At 40.7% G+C, this 19,006-nt stretch overlaps 1 protein-coding gene across 1 annotated transcript in view; it reads right to left on the reverse strand.

The window, feature by feature from the left end:
* Window positions 1-4,266: 4,266 nt before the first annotated feature.
* Window positions 4,267-19,006, reverse strand: part of LOC309568904 (sulfotransferase 2B1-like) — a 95,069-nt gene continuing 80,329 nt past the window's right edge. Inside the window, exons 9-13 of the mRNA XM_082274680.1 lie at window positions 16,831-17,039; window positions 15,585-15,711; window positions 12,812-12,906; window positions 9,921-10,101; window positions 4,267-4,403 (exon numbers count right to left, since the gene is read on the reverse strand). Coding sequence (XP_082130806.1) covers window positions 4,288-4,403; window positions 9,921-10,101; window positions 12,812-12,906; window positions 15,585-15,711; window positions 16,831-17,039 — 728 coding nt within the window. The 3' untranslated portion in view covers window positions 4,267-4,287. The remainder of the gene's footprint in view (window positions 4,404-9,920; window positions 10,102-12,811; window positions 12,907-15,584; window positions 15,712-16,830; window positions 17,040-19,006) is intronic.

The raw sequence follows: 19,006 nt of genomic DNA on the forward strand, positions 1-19,006 counted from the left end.
TGTGAGATTGGCTGGTCCTTTGTCACGTGTTAGTGAGGAAAGCAGGGATCTGATACCGGCATCCATCACAATGTGGGCTTCAATATAAGGGCCGAACCACAAAAGAATTACATGTCAGATTAGAGGAACATATAGGTAATATAAGACATGGATTTCGGGGACACAGTGTTTCTAAACATTATGCCCTATGTCATAATAAAAATCCTGCTGGCACAACATTTATGGCAATTGATAAACATAATCCTCATTGGAGAGGTACAAATGCATACACTCCATTGGGTCTTAACATAGAGTGGGACATAAATTGTTTCATTAATAATAGCTGAAATGATTTGTATCCTTTTTCTATTTTTTACTTTCCCTTTTTTTTTTTTTTTTTTTTTTTTGCTACAGGGTTCTTCATTTTAGAATATTCAGTTACATTAGATTTAGATTTTTATTTCTAATGATCTTTACAATTTTAATATTATACTTAATTTTACTTTTATTTCCAGTTTTGTCCCCTTTTTTGACCTCTGATTCAGTGTTTCCCCTTTTTTGTCAGTTACATTTCAGGAGCTTTCATAGTTTTTATATAATGATTTTGTAGATCTTATATTTGAAAATATTTATTAACAAAAATATGTGGTTAACATATTTCTATGAATTTTTAGGGCATAATATCTGTTCAAAAATATGTTTTAATATTTATGTAATACATTTCTTGTTTTTTAATAAATTTTTATAAGAACATGTGAAGAATATTATTATGTTGAATATTTTTGTTAAAACATTTTTTGCACTTATTTTTAACTTTTTGTGGGCAATTTTACTCTTGACCACAAGATGGCGCATTATAGAAGTTGTCAACACTTTTACAGTGGGGAAAATAATTGTTTGATCCCCTACAGATTTTTAAAGTTTTCCCACTTACAAAGAAATTAAGGGTCTAAAATTTTTATCATAAATATATTTTAAATGCCAGAGACAGAATATCAACCAGAAATCCAGAAAAAACACATGATACAAATGTTATAAATTGAGTTGCAGATCAGTGAGTACAATAAGTATTTGATGACTTAGTACTTGGTGGAAAAACCCTTGTTGGCAAGCATAGAGGTAAGATGTTTGTCAGGAAGGCTCTGTCCGAAGACAGGCTAATGCCTGCAGGCAAGTCCCTGTTCCCCGAATCTCCCAAAGAAGAGGCTTGTTAGTGTGTGCTAACGTGTGCACGCAAACCAATATGCACCGGAATGCGAACAAATGTGCGCATGCGTGCATCCTGTGACAAATGAGGGTGCCAAATGGGCTATTTAGGCTGGATCAGCATCCAGGATCAGTGCTGTCTTGCCTACAGTGTTCTGTGATCTTCCTGTTCCTTGTTACCTGCATCTGCTCTTGAATTACTGACCCGGCTTGCTCTTGACTTTTCCTGCTCTAAACCTGCATCGGCCCTGGCTTGTTCCTTGACCATTCTCCTGTCTCCTCATCTGTATCTGATCTGATCTGATCTAATTGCTCTGTGTATGACCCGGCTTGTCTGACTCTGCTTATCTTCCAGACCCTTGGAGCTACCAAGTCACTAACACTTGTCCATTTGCTACTGAGACATGTGCTACCATCTGGTGTCCTACTCAACCAGCAGCTTGTATGCCCACTGGTATTCATGTGACTCTGCACTCCTGCGCCACCTGTATACTCTACCAGTATGCCCCGAGTCAGAGGTGTAAGAGAGGCCTTCCTCTGCATAAACCAGGCTCTACCCACCAGGTACGTAACAATATTTCCTGAAGTTGGTTACCTCAGAAGGGATTTTGCTCCACTCTTCTTTACAGATTTCCTCTAATTACTTAAGGTTTCTTCTTCTTTCAGCTCCCTCCTTACATTTTCTATAGGAATAAGGTCTGCAGACTGGCTAGGCCACTCCATGACCTTAATGTGCTTCTTCTTGAGCAACTCCTTTGTTGCCTTAGTGGTATGTTTTGCGTCATTGTCATGTTGGAAGACCCATCCAGGACCCATCCTCAGTGTTCTGGCTGAGGGATGAAGGTTCTCATCCAAGATTTTACAATACGTGTTCCCTGAATGCTGCAAAGTCGATACCTTTAGCAGAGAAACAGCCCCAAAGCATAATGTTTCCACCTGTGCTTGACTGTAGGGATAGTGTTCTTAGGGTCATAGTCGACACTTTTTTTCTTCCTCCAAATATGACGAGTCGAGTTAATGCCAAAGAGCTTAATTTTGGTCTCATCTGACCACAGCATGTTCTCCCAATCCTTCTTTGAATCATTTAGATATCCATTGGCAAACTTCAGACAGGCCTGTACATGTGCGTTCTTGAGAAGGTGGACCATGCGGGCACTGCAGGATTTCAATCCATGATGGCGTACTGTGTTGCCAATGGTTTGTTTGATCCCAACTGCCTTGAGATCATTCACAAGATCCTCCTGTCTAGTTCTGGGCTGATCCCTCACTTTTCTCATGATCATCCCCCACCCCATGAAGCAAAATTTTGAATGGCGCTCCAGACTGATGGTTATTTTGTATTTCTTCCATTTGTAAATAATTGCTCCAACAGATGTCTCATTTTCACCAAGCTTCTTGCTGATAATCTTGTAGTCCATTCCAGCCATGTGTAGGTCTACAATCTTGTCCCTGATGTCCTTTTTCAGCTCTTTGGTCTTGCCCATGATGGTAAGGTTTGAATGGAAGAAAGAGATTTTGTGGACAGGTGTCTTATACACATGACAAATTGTCATTAGGAGCACCTTCCCAAATTGACAGGACTAATCTGTGTAGTGAGTCTGTAGAAGCCAGAATTTTTTTTGGTTGGTAGGGGATCAAATACTTTTTTTACTCACTGAACTGCAATTTTTGGTTGATAATCTGTCTCTATCATTTAAAATACACCTATGATAACAATTATAGACCCTTAATGTCTTTGTAAGTGGGTAAACCTACAAAATCTGCAGGGGATAAAATAATTATTTTCCCCACTGTATGTTGCTATAGCATCATTCATGAGACACTGGTGAATGCATCTGGCACTGCAATTTGTATGCAGGGTTAACTATAGTGTGTCCCGTGCTCCTGATGACATCATCTTTGATTAAACTAGTAGGGCAGAGATGGAACATATTAAGCATAAGCGATACCCCAACGGTCATCCTGCATTCTGGAATATGAGGTGTTTACAAGATATGAAGTGCCTGGTTGTCATCGCTTCATTGTAAGTGTGTTTACCAAATTAAATTGGTGTTCTAATCGGGATTACACTATGGAGAGCGTGTCTTTTTCTTTTTCAAGATACTATGCCCAACTGAGTATTTATCCACAGCGAATACAACGCAGCAGTACCATTGTTTGACATGTGGTTTTTAGGAAAGCTGGATATCTTGGATTGATACACAAACACTGGTTGACCACTCTTAATTGGGGGTCATATGGTTCTTGTAAGCCTCCCTCTGTTGTACACCGGGGTGCTGTGTGGTTTATCATTAAGAAGTTTGGTGACATTTTGTATCCACGTCTGTCATTTCCCTCATAACCGAATAATCAATGAATTCACAGTTTTTGGCTTCACATTTGGATTTCTTTGTTTTATTTTTTCAATTTGTGGTGACACATAATGGTTTGATGTTTATTATGCTACATGTGTATGTATTATGATATTGTGATAGCTGCTATGTTTTTAACACCCAATAGAGCTCTAGTGCGTTTTTCTAGTTCTTATTTATAGGTGGTAAGGACACTTTGTATCACCGCCTCACTGCCTGCTTTAACCTCTCGATCGCCACACTATCACGTCGCAACGGTGTGCATTGCACACGGTTGTGGGGTGCTTGAAGAGTGGCCCCATTCACCTGATTGGGTCGTGGTGTGGGTATAACTCCTCCTGCAACCACAAGCAAATCATCACTGCATGTGTACACCCATGGCGACTGCCTCTGAAGCCAAAGGGGGTAGCGGTTGGGGGCAGTAAAAGTGCAGTTGAACCCCTGAGTTTTACCATCCCCCAGCCTCACATGTGAACGAGCCCTCAAAGCAAATTTTCACTTTGCAAAGTGATTGGGTATTCTTTGCAAAGTGAATTTTCCCTTTGTTTCACCTCTAAGATAAGTGAAAATATTGAAAGTGAACATGATCTACTCCTTTAATAAATAACCCCCATTGTTTCTGCAAATACTACTTGTATAAGCAATATTCTTAAAAATATATTCTTAAAAATAAAATAATAAAATAAATGAAAAAATTAATTTTAATTAAAAATCCACATGATGCTTTCCACTGATGTCTTGTCTTTTGAAATTACATGTCTTCCCAGAAAAACTTCATATTTAAATCTTTCATTTTCTCTTGATACACTTTATCAAAATATTCATTCTGGGCAACTGTAAATTGGCTCTTCCAGTCTCCAGTGATCCCTGCAAGGACAAATCAGTTAATACATATAAGCGAAGATCAATGCTGTTTAGCAAGTCACTTTCACACTTTCCAAAAGTTACCACAGGTATATTTAGTCTGTTAAAGCCCCCCCTGAACACCGAAACTTCTGACAAGAAGTCAGTAGACATTAAAAATGTGCTAAAAGCCATCTATTGGCCAGAATATGAATTTGTTCCAGGCATTGGAAGTGCTAGATGTGTCTAGTGTTTATGCACATATAGGCACTTTCCTGATTTTTTTCTGCTCTTCAGCTCTTCTCCTGAGCATACATTTGAAGTTTTTTTTTTTTCTTTTCAGCCTGTAAACGCTCCTCTTCTAATATGCTTTCAAATGCCTATGTGTGCATGGACACAGGCTTACATAGAGGTGTTTTTCAGGCATAAAAAAAATGCTCAACACCTATAAAAGTGGTAGTTTTTAAGCTTTGTGAGTCCTTAACATCATTAGTGTACTTCCACTCACATGTGGCCCAGTACAATATTCACATCATGACTCCAAGTGTGGTGGTCTTGCTGCAGAAAAAAAATTGAGGCCAATCACACACCTCCCTGATGATATGGCATGATGGATACGTTTCTGCCTATATTTCTTGGCATTGAGGGCATCATTGATTGGGCAAGATTGAGGACTGTAGACACAATGATTGGCCAAGGAAACTTAATGCAGCAGCTAAAAGACACACAATGCCTACTTCCCTTCAACCTTGGAAGATGTCCAGCAGTGCCATCAGCGCAAAACTGGCGGAAACCAGTGGTAAACCAATCTATTATCCAGGGAAGTCTGGTCAGAAGTGGTCTTCATGGAAGAATTGCAGCCAAAAAGCCAAATCTCTGACATGGAAACAAGGCTAAGTGACTCATCAACGCATGAAAACATAGGAACAGAAAATGGCAGCAGGTGCTCTGGACTGATGAGTCAAAATTTGAAAAGTTGGCTGTAGCAGGAGACAGTTTGTTTGCCGAAGGGCTGGAGAGCGGCAATAATGAGACTCTGCAGGACACAGTAAAGCATGGTGGAGGTTTCTTGCAAGTTGGGGCTGAATTTCTGCAATTGGAGTCTGAGATTTGGTCAGGATCAATGGTGTCCTCAATGATAAGAAATACAGGCAGACGATTATCCATCATACTATTCCATCAGGGAGGCATGTGATTGGCCCCAAATTTATTCTGCAGCAGGACAATGACCCCGAACCTGCAGCCAATATCATTAAGAACTATCTTCACCATTAAGAGACAGAACGATTTGATGCAGCCTAAATCCACAGAAAACCAATGGTTAGCTCTCCAAGATGTTTGTAACATCCAAACTGCTGAGTAGAGATGGGTCGAACACCCCCTAGTTCGGTTCATGGCAGAACTAGAAAAATCAAAAGTGCCCAGTTTAAAGGTTTAGATTGAAGTTATTGGGCATACAAAGGGTATGGGGGCCTGGGTACTACCCTATGTGACATGTGTCAATGAACAAAGTTGGTAAAAAACATAATTTTGTAAATGAGCAATAGTTTACTGATGCTTAAAGTGAAACAATAAAAATAAAATATTTGTTTAAATATAGTGCCGGGACCCCCAGTCTGCCTGTAAAGTGACGCATCTGTACCGTGTGCAGAACCTGCTGCAGCAAAAATGACATTTATTAAGGCAAAAAAATGTCAATTTTCCCTGCAAGCTTTTATTTATTTTATAAACAACAGCTTGGGGAGTCTGTATGATGAGGCCACAATTTAGTGCACTCGGAACAAGATTAGAGATTTTTTGGTTAAATTCTGGTGTCTGTTTCGCAGACTTTGGATAGAAGTAACAGGTGCAGAAAAATGTGGCTTTGGGTGTTGGTGCTGCCTTCACACCATAACCCTATAATGGTACTGTTGAGGAATCTAGTAATGCCTGTGCATCATCAAGGAGCAAGTGGCTGACACTGTGTTCAAATCAGTCAGCTGGCTCGTCCATGCATGATGCTGGGGCTTTGGTAAAAGTAGCTGAGGACAAGTAGGCAGAATAAAACGCTCAACTGTGGTGGACTGCGCACTAGTCTCTGCTTGGGTGATAGAGGAGGAGGAGAATGGTTTAGTAAGCCAGTCCACCACATCCTCTGCATGCTGTAGCTGGATAGCAAGAGATTGTTTTGGCAGATGGCAGCAGCTTTACCAGTTCTCCGAAACTGACAGGCACTGTCTCTACCGTAAGCCACAGTCTTTTCCTTTATCTTTCTCCCTGTCTCTTCCAGACAGAGCCTGCACTTCTTCACACACCAGTTTCCTTTCCAAGACTCCCCCCTGGCTTCCCGAGTTCCCTAATTTATATAACCCCCTCGCATACAACAGCAGGCTGGTCTTTGAAGTCCTTTTGGGTTGGTTTAATATTGGAGCTCTTTCTGGCTGGGACCACAACCTTACCGGAAAAAAAAAAAAAAAACCCTGCAGGACAAAGGCATAATGAGCTAGTATGCATTGCATACTAGCTCATTATGAAATACTTACCTTAGAACAAACCCCCGACATGGTAACCCGGCCACCGCTGAGGGAGCTGTCATGTTCCCTTGGTGCCTCTTCCTGGTTCGGCGGCTCCGGCGCTGTGAGTGACCGGAGCTGCGATGACGGAACATGCGCGCAAGAGTTTACTTTCCGGCAAGGAGCCGGCAAAGAGCTCTGAAGGTCCGCCGGACCTTCAGAGCGCATGCACCGCTGGTTTCAGCAGCTGCATGCAGGGCGAATATCTCCTAAACCTTGCAGGTTAAGGCCCCTTTCACACAGGCGGACCATTCAGATCCGCCTGTCCGTTTTTTTGGCGGATCTGAACGGTCCCCCCCATGCATTCCTATGGGGCATCGGATGGCAGCGGAGACATGTCAGCTGACATCCGACCCGATCCGGTCCATCAAATCTGGACGGATGGAAACCCTATTTTCCATCCGTCCAGTGGATCGGATCGGACGGGATCGGATGAGAACAGACCGACGGTCCGTTCCCATTCGATTTTCCCTATAGAGATGCATGGGGAACTGACAGCTGTGTCTCTGCACACAGCGCGGAGACACAGCTGTCATCCTTCTGCTCAGCGGGGGATCGGCAGCTCGATCCCCCGCTGAGAAAAGCGGAGTCCGTCCGACGGACGGATAGTGTGAAAGGGACCTTAGGAGATATTAATTATACCTACAGGTAATCCTTATTATAGGCTTACCTGTAGGTAAAAAGGTAAAAAGCGACAATACTTCCGCTTTAACTGATGATTAATCCAAGTTCATAAAGCTCCATCTTGTGGCGGAAAAAAGGAATTTCTTGCAATAAAGATTAACTATATAATGCCTTAATAAACCTTCACATTTCAGTTACAATGAGCCTTGTTACATATGTGTCCTTGAATTGAGGTGCTTATAACAGGATCAATGCAGCTACTATCAGCCGGTACCATTTTTTTTTAGCCAGTTATTTTACACAAAATAAACATGATCCAAGTGGCTATACAGCTGCTCGATCACTTTTACAGGCAGTGGGAGGGGTTCCCCCCACTCCTGCCGTCGTATTTCCTGGGCTCCCCCGTCCCAGGACTGATGCAACCAGTTTGCATACGCTGAGAAGAATGGAAGGAACAGTTTCAGCTTGTTGTATACAAGACCTTACCGGCTTGTAAAAACATCTGATCAAACTGATCTCTGTTTGATTAGATCCTTTGGATGCCAAAGGACAGATCTGGGGTCTAACAGACCCTGGATTTCTCTAAAAAGAGGACCTGTCACAGCCTATGCTATCACAAGAGATGTTGTTCATTCCTTGTGATAACAGTAAAATTGATCCAAAACAAAAAGTAATAAAATAAATAATAAAATATATATTTTTTTAATGCGCACCATTCCCCCTTGCTCATGCGCAAATGTGAATGCACATGTAGGTCCCGCATGCATATGTAAACGGCGATCACACCACACATGTGAGGTATCGCCACATACATCAGATCAAGACAATAATTCTAACACCAGACCTCCTGTGCAACTCTAAACCAGTAACCTTTAAAAGCTTTTAAAGCGTTGCCTATGGATAATTTATTGTATCGTAGTTTGGGCAGGAAGGAAGTTTATTTCGGGCATGCTGGCTTAGAGGCTGCAGGCTGTGACAGATGTATAAGGTGTCATGGTAAACTCCATCTTCAGCATTGAGCAAGTTATTAAAAATCATTCTTATTTAAAATATCCAATTGTTACGCCTATCACCTTTATTTTACATTTTTATTTAATATTTGGATCCCATTTTTTGTTTTGTGTTTTTTTCACATGAAGCCACATGACTGCCAAAGCACCAATCAGCTCTGTTGCTCCAGGCAAAGTGATGTGTGCAGAACTCATTGCACTCTAGCAGCTAGCTCTACTTACATATTCCACGCTGAGCTGCAGAGTAATAATGTTCTGATCTCGTGATCAACGTAAGTAACAAAAATATAAAAAATTACGTACAGTAATGCAATGTTTGTGCTATACGGGCCATGATTTTACTCCTTTTATACTACTATCCATTAGTGCAAGCATATTCAAATAGGTTTAATGATACTTTAACCGTGTCCCTTCTGGTCTAGGATGTTATAGCTAGTGTTAACTCAGGGTTCAGTAGCCAGAATAGGCTAAAGCCAGGTTACCCACAAGTAGTTAGAAACCCGGTTGCATGGCAGATTAGAAGCTACTAGGGACCAAGAAGCAGAGTAGATAGGCTGACCCTGAGTTCTAGTGTCACACTACGGTTTCTGCTGGTGAGAAGCTACCTTACAGGTTGGTTGGAGAATCACTGATTCTGTCTTCAGATCTTTAACACCAAGATGGATGCCAAACTGTCATCATCCTCAGAGTCCCCTGCAACTCGTCTTTGATGCAACATTCACCTGGAGGTGTCTTTATCAATAACTAGGTATACCTGGGTATATGTGCACAATTGTGCACATATATGTATATATGTGCAAAACAAACCAGGACATCTGTTGTGCCCTTTGTTGGTATTACCAATTTGTACATTGGATGTATGTACTATTATTAACCTATTGTTATATAAAGTTTGAATTATTGCCAAACTCTTGTGTATCTATATACCTATGGTTAACGATCTATGCTGGTTGAAGAAGTTCCTCTTCTTCCAACTACTTTGATTAAATGAATGGTCATTTCCCAGGAAGGGAATCCCCTCTGCTTACAGAGGCTCTGTCCTGGGTAGATGCACTGCCACTTAGTGAAGGTTCTGGTTCTCTTATTTACCTACAGGTTTAGCGCAATATCCTGTTTGGGAAGGGCCATTTCTCATAACTCCCCCATAAGAGAGCTAAAGGTGATTGTATTCATATATACAATTTGTACCGTAAAAGTCACTTTTTTGTATTATCTTTAGTTATATTAGGAATTTGGTATATTGAATCATTCATCTGACATCCAGTATTCATATTTCTTTGTATCAACCACAATCATGAAAAGTGCATGAAAATGATGGTGTTAACAATGACAGCATATATTAAATTAGATTTTACCTTTGCGCATAAAAGAACCTTTGGTTTGATCTAAAAAATCCTGAGGAAGTAAACTGTAGTTGGACATCTTGTTCTCTTTCATTGCTTTGAAAGATGCATTTTTTACAACTAAATCAGTCTGTTCTTCATTTAATTCTTTCCCCAAAAATTCACAAATTTTTACCACACTTCCTCTGAGATCCTGGATAAAGAGCAAAATCATTAGTAGAAGCATCCATTTTCCAAAGCATTGCATCATTAACAAATATTTAAATGCAGCCTATGCCTATAGTTTTAAACACAACCAAAAAAGACAACCCTTTAATGCATGAACCTGGGTACACTGAGCTCAGTTTATTGGTACATTATACCAATAAATAATGCCCGATAACTGAAGTTAAAAACACGCTGTAGAAATAGAAAGGGTGGGGCAAAACATGTTGGGGCTTGGCCTGGATAAACCAAGCTGAAGCTTCTTTTACCTGCTAACTACTCGGGCCAGGTGAGGTGTGTTTATATTTATATTGTGAAAATGCGCTGGTCAAAAATATGGTTATTGCTGCACTAAAGTTCCTGAATATTGGGAAAAGAAAACAAAAATATAAAAGAAGTGCGCTATCCTGTAAACAATGTGATCATAAATCACTAAAGTAAAATAGATCTATCAATGAAGACTCTGAAAAAACACACAGTGGTCTCTAGTGTGGAATTGTCCAACCATATGGATTCTGCATAATATAAGTCCCATGCAAAAAATTGTGGTTCTAAGAAAAAAAAAACCTCCACATGAAGGGTTAATAAGCAGTGCGGTCCTGTATTTGCATGTGTATATGAACTGAAGACATAATTCTGCCAAATCCATAGGAGTACAACGAAAATTACCCACAAGACTTCTTAACACAAGCAGGCATGAGCAGCTGAAATATCCATATGGTGTTAACCACTTGCCGACTGCTCATAGCAATCCTACTGCGGCAGTGCGGCTCCCCTGGGTCCAGCGACGTAGACCTACGTTGCTGGACTCCTAGTGTTTTCGGCAGCGTGCTCCCCCTGTGTTTAGACACAGCGGTAGTCCAGCCGGATGAGGAGAGATGGCGATTGCCGCCTCTCTTCCCCGATCATCGGGGAAAGTGTGAGAAGACCCGCCTGCTTATGTAAACAAAGCAGGCAGATCTTCTCAGTGACAGACAGGAGGAGATCACAGGATTCAGCATAGCTGTGTCACAGAACCCCCCCCCCCCCACACCTCAGTAAGCATGAGGCTCACATTTAACCCTTTGATCACCCATAGGGTTAACCCCTTTCCTGCCAGTGTCATTATTACAGTAACAGTGCATATTTTTAGCACTGATTACTGTAGTAATGTCACTGGTCCCCCCAAAAGTGTCAAAAATGTCAGTAAGGGGTCCGATCTGTCTGCCGCAATGTCGCAGTCCTGCAAAAAATCACAGATCGGCGCCATTACTAGTAAAAACACTAAAATAAATAAAAATGACATCAATCTTTGCCGTAGTTAGTAAACACGATAACTTTTGCGCAAACCAATCAAAATATGCTCTTTGCAATTTTTTTTACCAAAAATATGTAGCAGAAAACAAATTGGCCTAAAATGTTAAAAAAATATATTTTTAAATTTTTTGGGGTGAATGTCATATAGCAGAATGTGAAAAATATTGTTTTTTTTTTTTTTTTTTCAAAATTGTTGCTCTTTTTTTGTTTATGGCGCAAAAACTAAAAAATCGCACAGGTGATCAAATACCACCAAAAGAAAGTTCTATTTGTGGGAAAAAAAGGACGTCAATTTTATTTGGGTACAGCATTGCACAACCGCACAATTGTCCATTAAAGTAAAGCAGTGCCGAATCTAAAAATAGGGCCTGGTCAGGAAGGGGGTCAAATCTTCCGATCTTAAAGTGGTTAATAGGAGGTAGTGCTCGCTTACCAGCTAGCCGTGGGCAAGCAGCATAGTAATCTTGATTATCAATGTAGGAGACCATTGCCTCTATGCTCCTGCTCCTTGATCCAACTCTCCTGGGTTGAAACAGCTGTTGTGATTTATGATCACATTGTTTACTGGATAGCGCACTTCTTTTATACAGATGAGGTGTGCGGCGGGCAGGCATTTTCTTTCTGTTTATACAACATATTTTGTGTCTGAACGAACCTCTCCCCAGCCTGCATCCTTAGGAGTCAGCGGTATCCAAATTACTGGACCTTGTAAGCCTGAACAGGAACCCCTACGCATTTATCGTTTCTCACAGTGAAGTTAAAAAAACAGTTCAATTTCTGTTTACTTTCTTTTTTTTTTTTTTTAATAACAAGTCATCAATCGCAAATAATTAAATACCAGATGCAGTCATACTGCTACATGATACATAAGTACATTGATATTTACATATTAACCTTAAATGTTGCATCAATTCAATGAATCACGGGGTTCAAGAAATGATAGACTGATGAAGATAATAAGAAAAACACAGAATAATCATAACTGGATAAAATAGTAGAGAGTTTAAAGTGATTGCAATGCCGTTTGCTATGGGGGCACCAAAGCCGAGTCACAGCTCCCTGTGTCCATTCAGACATGGAGCCATGACCCGGCCCCCCCCCCCTCTCTGCTGATTGGCTCACTGAATTTGATTGACAGCAGCAGGAGCCAATCATGCCACACTGCTGTCTCAGCCAATGAAAAGGGGAGCCCGGGCAGCTGAGAAACTCCTGCAACATTCCTGGATAAAGATGGGCTCAGGTAAGTATTAGGGGGGCTGGGGGGGCTGCTGCAAAACTTGCACTGTAACTGCTACCTAAGTCAAAAGGCTGGGGAACCATAGCCTAGGTAGATTTAAATTGCATTGAAGAAAAGCTAATCATCACAGTAAGGAGCCCCAAATATAGTAATTCTGACCCTTTACCTGATGAAGTTCTTCATATGTGATATAAAAGAAGTTCTTATTTGTCTTCATTTGCATCCACCCTTTCACATGATCAAACCATGAACTGTAAAGAACTACAAGGACGGCAAATAAACTATGAACATATTAATAGTCAATATTAGTCACATATATGTAGTTACATAGTTAGTCTGGTTGAAAAAAGACACAAGTCCATCCAGTTCAACCAATAAAAGGGGAAAAAAAAACAACATTTTACAATCCCATATACACAATCCTATACCCACAGTTGATCCAAAGGTAGGCAAAAAAACCCCAGCAAAGTACGACCTAATTTGCTAAAGCAGGGTAAAAAAAATCCTTTCTGATCCCCTGAGAGGCAATCGGATATTCCCCCCTGGATCAACTTTACCTATAAACATTAGTATCCAGTTATAGTATGTACTATTGTACTTACTGTACTATTGAAGCGTTCTATGTGCTTTGTATATAGTAACCCTTTCTATAAAGCTGCATGCACACTTTGTGTTTAGTCCATGTGTGTCAAATCCTGGCATTTTTGTCTTGTCTTTCAAAATCTATCACAGGTTGAAATATGTGGCCGCTATTCCGAGTACATAAATAATAATAATAAAGCCCTAAACACGATTTGCACTTGTTACTGCCACCACATATTTCAGCCTGTCATTGATTTTGAGAAAACAGGACATAAATGCTAGGATTTGATACAGTATATCCATGAGAGGTGAGAGGGTATTTAAACAATCAAAAACTAATCATTCTTCCTACAATGGTCAAGGAAACACATAGGTTTGACTGGTGGCTAAACAACATGTGTGAGATGCATTTTTCTGTGCAATTCTAACCTGCATGTACTTTTATGGTAAAAATAGGCTACTATAGATACAGGACAGGACACATATTTTATGTTTGTGTAGAAAAACACACGAGGATCTGTGAGGCTGAGCTGCCACCTCCTGTGACAAGGAGGAATAATCTTAGGGAGAAACACAATCTTAGAACATTGCAAGTTGGAGAGTAATCACACATGCATAGAAGTGAGGAATACATGAAATCAAGTAATATGGGAAGTATTATACACTGCTCAAAAAAAATTAAAGGAACACAATGGGGAAAAATATCATGCTGGATATCTATACTGATATGGACTGGGTAATGTGCTAGGAACGAAAGGATGCCACATGTTTTAATGGAAATGAAAATTATCAACCTACAGAGGGCTGAATTCAAAGGCACCCCAAAAATCAAAGTGAAGAAATTAGGCTAGTCCATTTTGCTGAAATTTCATTGCAGCAACTCAAAATGGTGCTCAGTAGTTAGTATGGCCCCCACGTGCTTGTATGCATTCCTGACAATGTGGGGGCATGCTCCTTTTGAGACGACGGATGGTGTCCTGGGGTATTTCCTCCCAGATCTGGACCAGGGCATCACTGAGCTCCTGAACAGAATGAGGTGCAACCTGGTGGTGTCAGATGGACCAAAACATAATGTCCCAGAAGTGGTCTATTGGATTTAGGTCAGGCTAGCGTGGGGTTCATTCAATGGTATCGATTCCTTCATCCTCCAGGAACTGTCTGCATACTCTCGCCACATGGGGCTGGGCATTGTTGTGCACCAAGAGGAACCCAGGACCCACTACACCAGTGTAGGGTCTGACAATGGGTCCAAAGATTTCATCCCAATACATAATGGCAGTCAGGGTGCCATTGTCTAGCCTGTAGAGGTCTGTGTGTCCCACCATGGATATACCTTCCCAGACCATCACTGACCCATGACCAAACCGGATAATGTTCTCCACGGCTTCTCCAGACCCTTTCACGTTTGTCACATGTGCTCAGGGTGAACCTGCTCTCATCTGTAAAAAGCACAGGACGCAAGTGGCAGACCTGCCAGTTCTGGTGTTCAATGGCAAATGCCAATTGAGCTCCATAGTGCCGGGCAGTGAGCACAGGGCCGACTAGAGGACTTTGGGCCCTCAGGCCACCCTCATGAAGTCTGTTTCTGATTGTTTGGTCAGAGACATTCACAACAGTGGCCTGCTGGAGATAAATGTGTAGGGCTCTGACAGTGCTCATCCTGTTCCTCCTTGCACAAAGGAGCAGATACCGGTCCTGCTGATGGGTTAATTACCTTCTATGACCCTGTCCAGCTCTCCTAGAGTAACTGCCTGTCTCCTGGAATCTCCTCCATGCTCTTGAGACTGTGGTTGGAGACACAGCAAACTATCTGGCAATGGCACGTATTGATGTGCAATCCTGGAGGAGTTTAACTGACTGTCCAACCTCTATAGGGTCCAGGTATCGCCTCATGTTACCAGTAGTGACACTGACCCCAGCCAAGTGCAAAACTAGTGAAAAAAAGTCATAAAAGATGAGTAGGGAAAAAATGTCAGTGGCCTCCACCCGTAAAACTATTCTGTTTTGGAGGTCGTCTCATTGTTGCTCATCTTGTGCCCCTGTTGGTAATTTCATTAACACCAAAGTAGCTGAAACTGATTAACAAACCCCTCTGCTACTTAACTGACTATCCCAGGAGTTTAATTGACTTGATGCTATACTCTGATTGAAAAGTGTTCCTTTAAATTTTTGAGCTGTGTATAAATCATCCTTCATATAAAATTTCTGTTTTATAAATATCCACACTGCACCTAATTCGAAGTTCACTTAAAACAGAGATATGTCTCATTCTGCTGTCGAACTAACTACTATGCCTCCCAGAGTACAGACACAACAAGCTTCACGAACAAGAATTTTGTCATTGGGTATTTACCCACCGTTGCCTTGCAAAAAGTCTTCAAAGAATTCTTGGAAACTTTCAGGATCTTTATAAAGGCAAAGCATTTTGGAGAAATGAAACAATGATACAAGAATATCCTTAGGGTTCCTCATTACGTAGATAATCTTAGAAAAATAAATATTAATTAGAGCTAAATTTTACACACCAAGAGACAGACATCTGATACAAAAATGAATACAAATTAGGAAAAGTTTGACTGGATTTCAGGTGTTCCCTGACTAGTGACCATATTTGACATTAATAAGAAATAAAAAAAAAAATGTAGGTTTGGTTCAATGCTAGTGTTATCTTTCTGTATATACTGTATAGTGTAATGTGGAAGTGTTTTTCCTTTCACCTAATAGTGTATAGATAAAAGTTTGTGGAGACACCCCTCCAAATGACTTGGTTCAGGTGTCTCCAGTGAATAGAACTGTCAATGCTACAGCACACACACAAAGCTCACTGTGCACTTCCAAACTTTTAGATAACAGTTTGAGGAAGACCCTTTTCTGTCCCATCATAAACTAGCCCCATGAACAAAGCCTCCTTAAACAAATGATTTATTAAATTTGGGGTGGAGGATCGTAGATGGCCTGCAAATAACCCTGTTCAACATTTGTGGGGTGAATTTGATTGCCAATTCCGAGCCAGGTCTTCTCATCCAATACTAGAGCCTGATCTCATAAATTGTTTGGTGATATGAGGGCACACATTTCCACAGACACATCCCAACATCTTGTGTAAAGCCTTACCAGAGGTTTTGGGGCTGTTGTAGCTGAAAAGTGTGTGTGTGGGGGGGGGGGGGTAAACTCCATATTAATGCACATGCTTCAAGAATGGAATGGAATGTCCAACAAGCTTGATTAAGGTAAGATGGCTGCAGGCCCCTGACAGCCCTCTCGGCCCCTCCTCTTCTGTTTATGCCCCCATAGTAAGTCACTTGCCTTGTGGGCACACCTATGGGCTCACTCCTGAGCCAGGTTGTGTGTGTTCAAAGGCACACAGCCCAGCTCGGCCAACTCTGTCCCACTCACTGCTTCCTCCTCACAGGGTTTGATTGCCAGCAGTGGGAGTCAATGGCTCCCACTGCTGCCTCTGTGTCCTGTGAGGAGAGAAACACAGATCTGCGCTACTGCAAAAGGGCACGGTGCTGGATCAAGATAGGACACTTTTTTTACTTTAATGCAGGAAATGCATTGGTAAAAAATGTCTTGGCTTTTGAACCACTTTAGGTAACATACCTTTGCTTTAGATGTGAAAAATGACTTTGCAAAGATGTGGAATGGTAAATGAGAGGTAAGCACTCTTGGAGGGGTAACATCTTTGATCTGTGACTGGCCCTCCAGAGTTTCAAACCAAGGAGATCGGAGCCAGATTGGAACATTATTACACCAAGTAGGATCCCCATTTGTCTTAAGTAAGCTTAAGATCTCAATCATCCAGTTTGTGCCTGCAAAAAACATAGTCACACTAATTAGTTATAATATAAATTATTGTTTGTACAGTAATTTTCCATAATCAATTATTAATAAACCACATAAAATTAGGTGGTCTGTGAATATTTTCAGACAGAAGCATAACTTTAACTGCTTGACCCCAGGAAAGTTTTACCCCCTTCCTGACCAGGGCCTTTTTTTTGCTATTTGGCACTGCTCTACATTCCTGACAATTGCGTGGTAATGCAATGCTGTAACCAAACAAAATTGATGTCATTTTTTTTCACACAAATAGAGCTTTCTTTAGGTGTATTTGATCACCACTGGGTTTTTTATTTTTTGCGAAATAAATGAAAAAAAGACCAAACAATTTTGAAAAAAATATATATGTTCTGCTTTCTGATATAAAAAATATCCAATAAACTCAAATGTCATCATAAATTTAGGCCAAAATGTATTTTCCTACATGTCTTTGGTAAACACAAATCCCAATAAGTGTATATTTATTGGTTTGTGTGAAAGTTATAGCATCTACAAACTATGGTATATATACTAGAATTTACGCAGCTTATACTTCCTGACAGCCAATTACATTTCTTGAGGTGCTAAAATGCGAGGGCAGTACAACCCCCCTCCAAACTAACCCTTTCTGGAAAGTAGACACCCCAAGCTATTGGCTGAGAGGCATGTTGAGTCCAAGGAATATTTCATTTTTTGCCACCATTTTCTGGAAAATGACTTTTTTTTTTTTTTTTTTGTCACATAAATGATATATTGCTTACACATGCTATGAGTATATGTGGAATTAAACCCCAAAATACATTCTGCTGCTTATGGGGATACTACATGTGTGAGACTTTTTGAGAGCCTAGTCACATACAGGTGCCGAAAACCAATGACTGCCTTCAGAATTTCAAAGTGCGTAAATTGCTTATTTTACTTCCTCACTACCTATCACAGTTTTCGATGCCCTGAAATGCCATGATAGCACAAACCCCCCCCCCCCCCCCCCCCCAAATGACCCTTTTCGGAAAGTAGACACCCAAAGATATTTGCGGAGAGGCCTGTTGACTCCATGTAAAAATGTATTTTTTGCCACAAGTTTCTGGAATATGACAAAATTTATTTTTTTTTGTTTACACAAAGTTGTCACCTAAATAATATATTGCTCACACATGCCATGGCTATATGTGGAATTACACCCCAAAATACATTCTGCTATTCTGCTGCTTCTTCTGAGTATGGGGATACCACGTGTGAGACTTTGTGAGAGTCTAGTCACGTACAGGTGCCTAAAAACCAATGCCTCATGATTTCAAAGAGCATACCGTAATGTGCTTATTTCACTTCCTTACTACCTATCAGTTTCAGAGGCCCTGAAATGCAAATCTAGCACAACTCCTCCATCCCAAAAATGACCCTTTTCGGAACATAGACATCCCAAGCTATTTGCTGAGAGGCATGTTGAGTCTATGGAAAAATGTGTTTTTGCTACAAGTTTCTGGAATAATTTTTTTGTTTAAGTTGTCACTTAAATGATATATTGCTCACACATGCCATGGGTATACAGTATGTGGAATAACACCCTAAAATACATTCTGCTGCTTCTCCCAAGTATGAGGATACCACATGTGAGACTTTTAGGCAGCCTTACCACATACAGCCCCCCCAAAATCTAATGACCACCTTCAAGCTTTTAAAGGGTGTACAGTATCTCAAAATAGTGAGTGCACCCCTCACATTTTTGTAAATATTTTATTATATCTTTGTGTGACAACACTGAAGAAATTACACTTTGCTACAATGTAAAGTAGGGAGTGTACAGCTTGTATAACAGTGTAAATTTGCTGTCCCCTCAAAATAACTCAAAACACAGCCATTAATGTCTAAACCGCTGGCAACAAAAGTGAGTACACCCCTAAGTGCAAATGTCCAAATTGGGCCCAAATAACCATTTTCCCTCCCCAGTGTCATGTGACTC

This window comes from Pelophylax lessonae (genome assembly GCF_965119305.1).
Source record: "Pelophylax lessonae genome assembly, chromosome: 12".
NCBI lineage: Eukaryota > Metazoa > Chordata > Amphibia > Anura > Ranidae > Pelophylax > Pelophylax lessonae.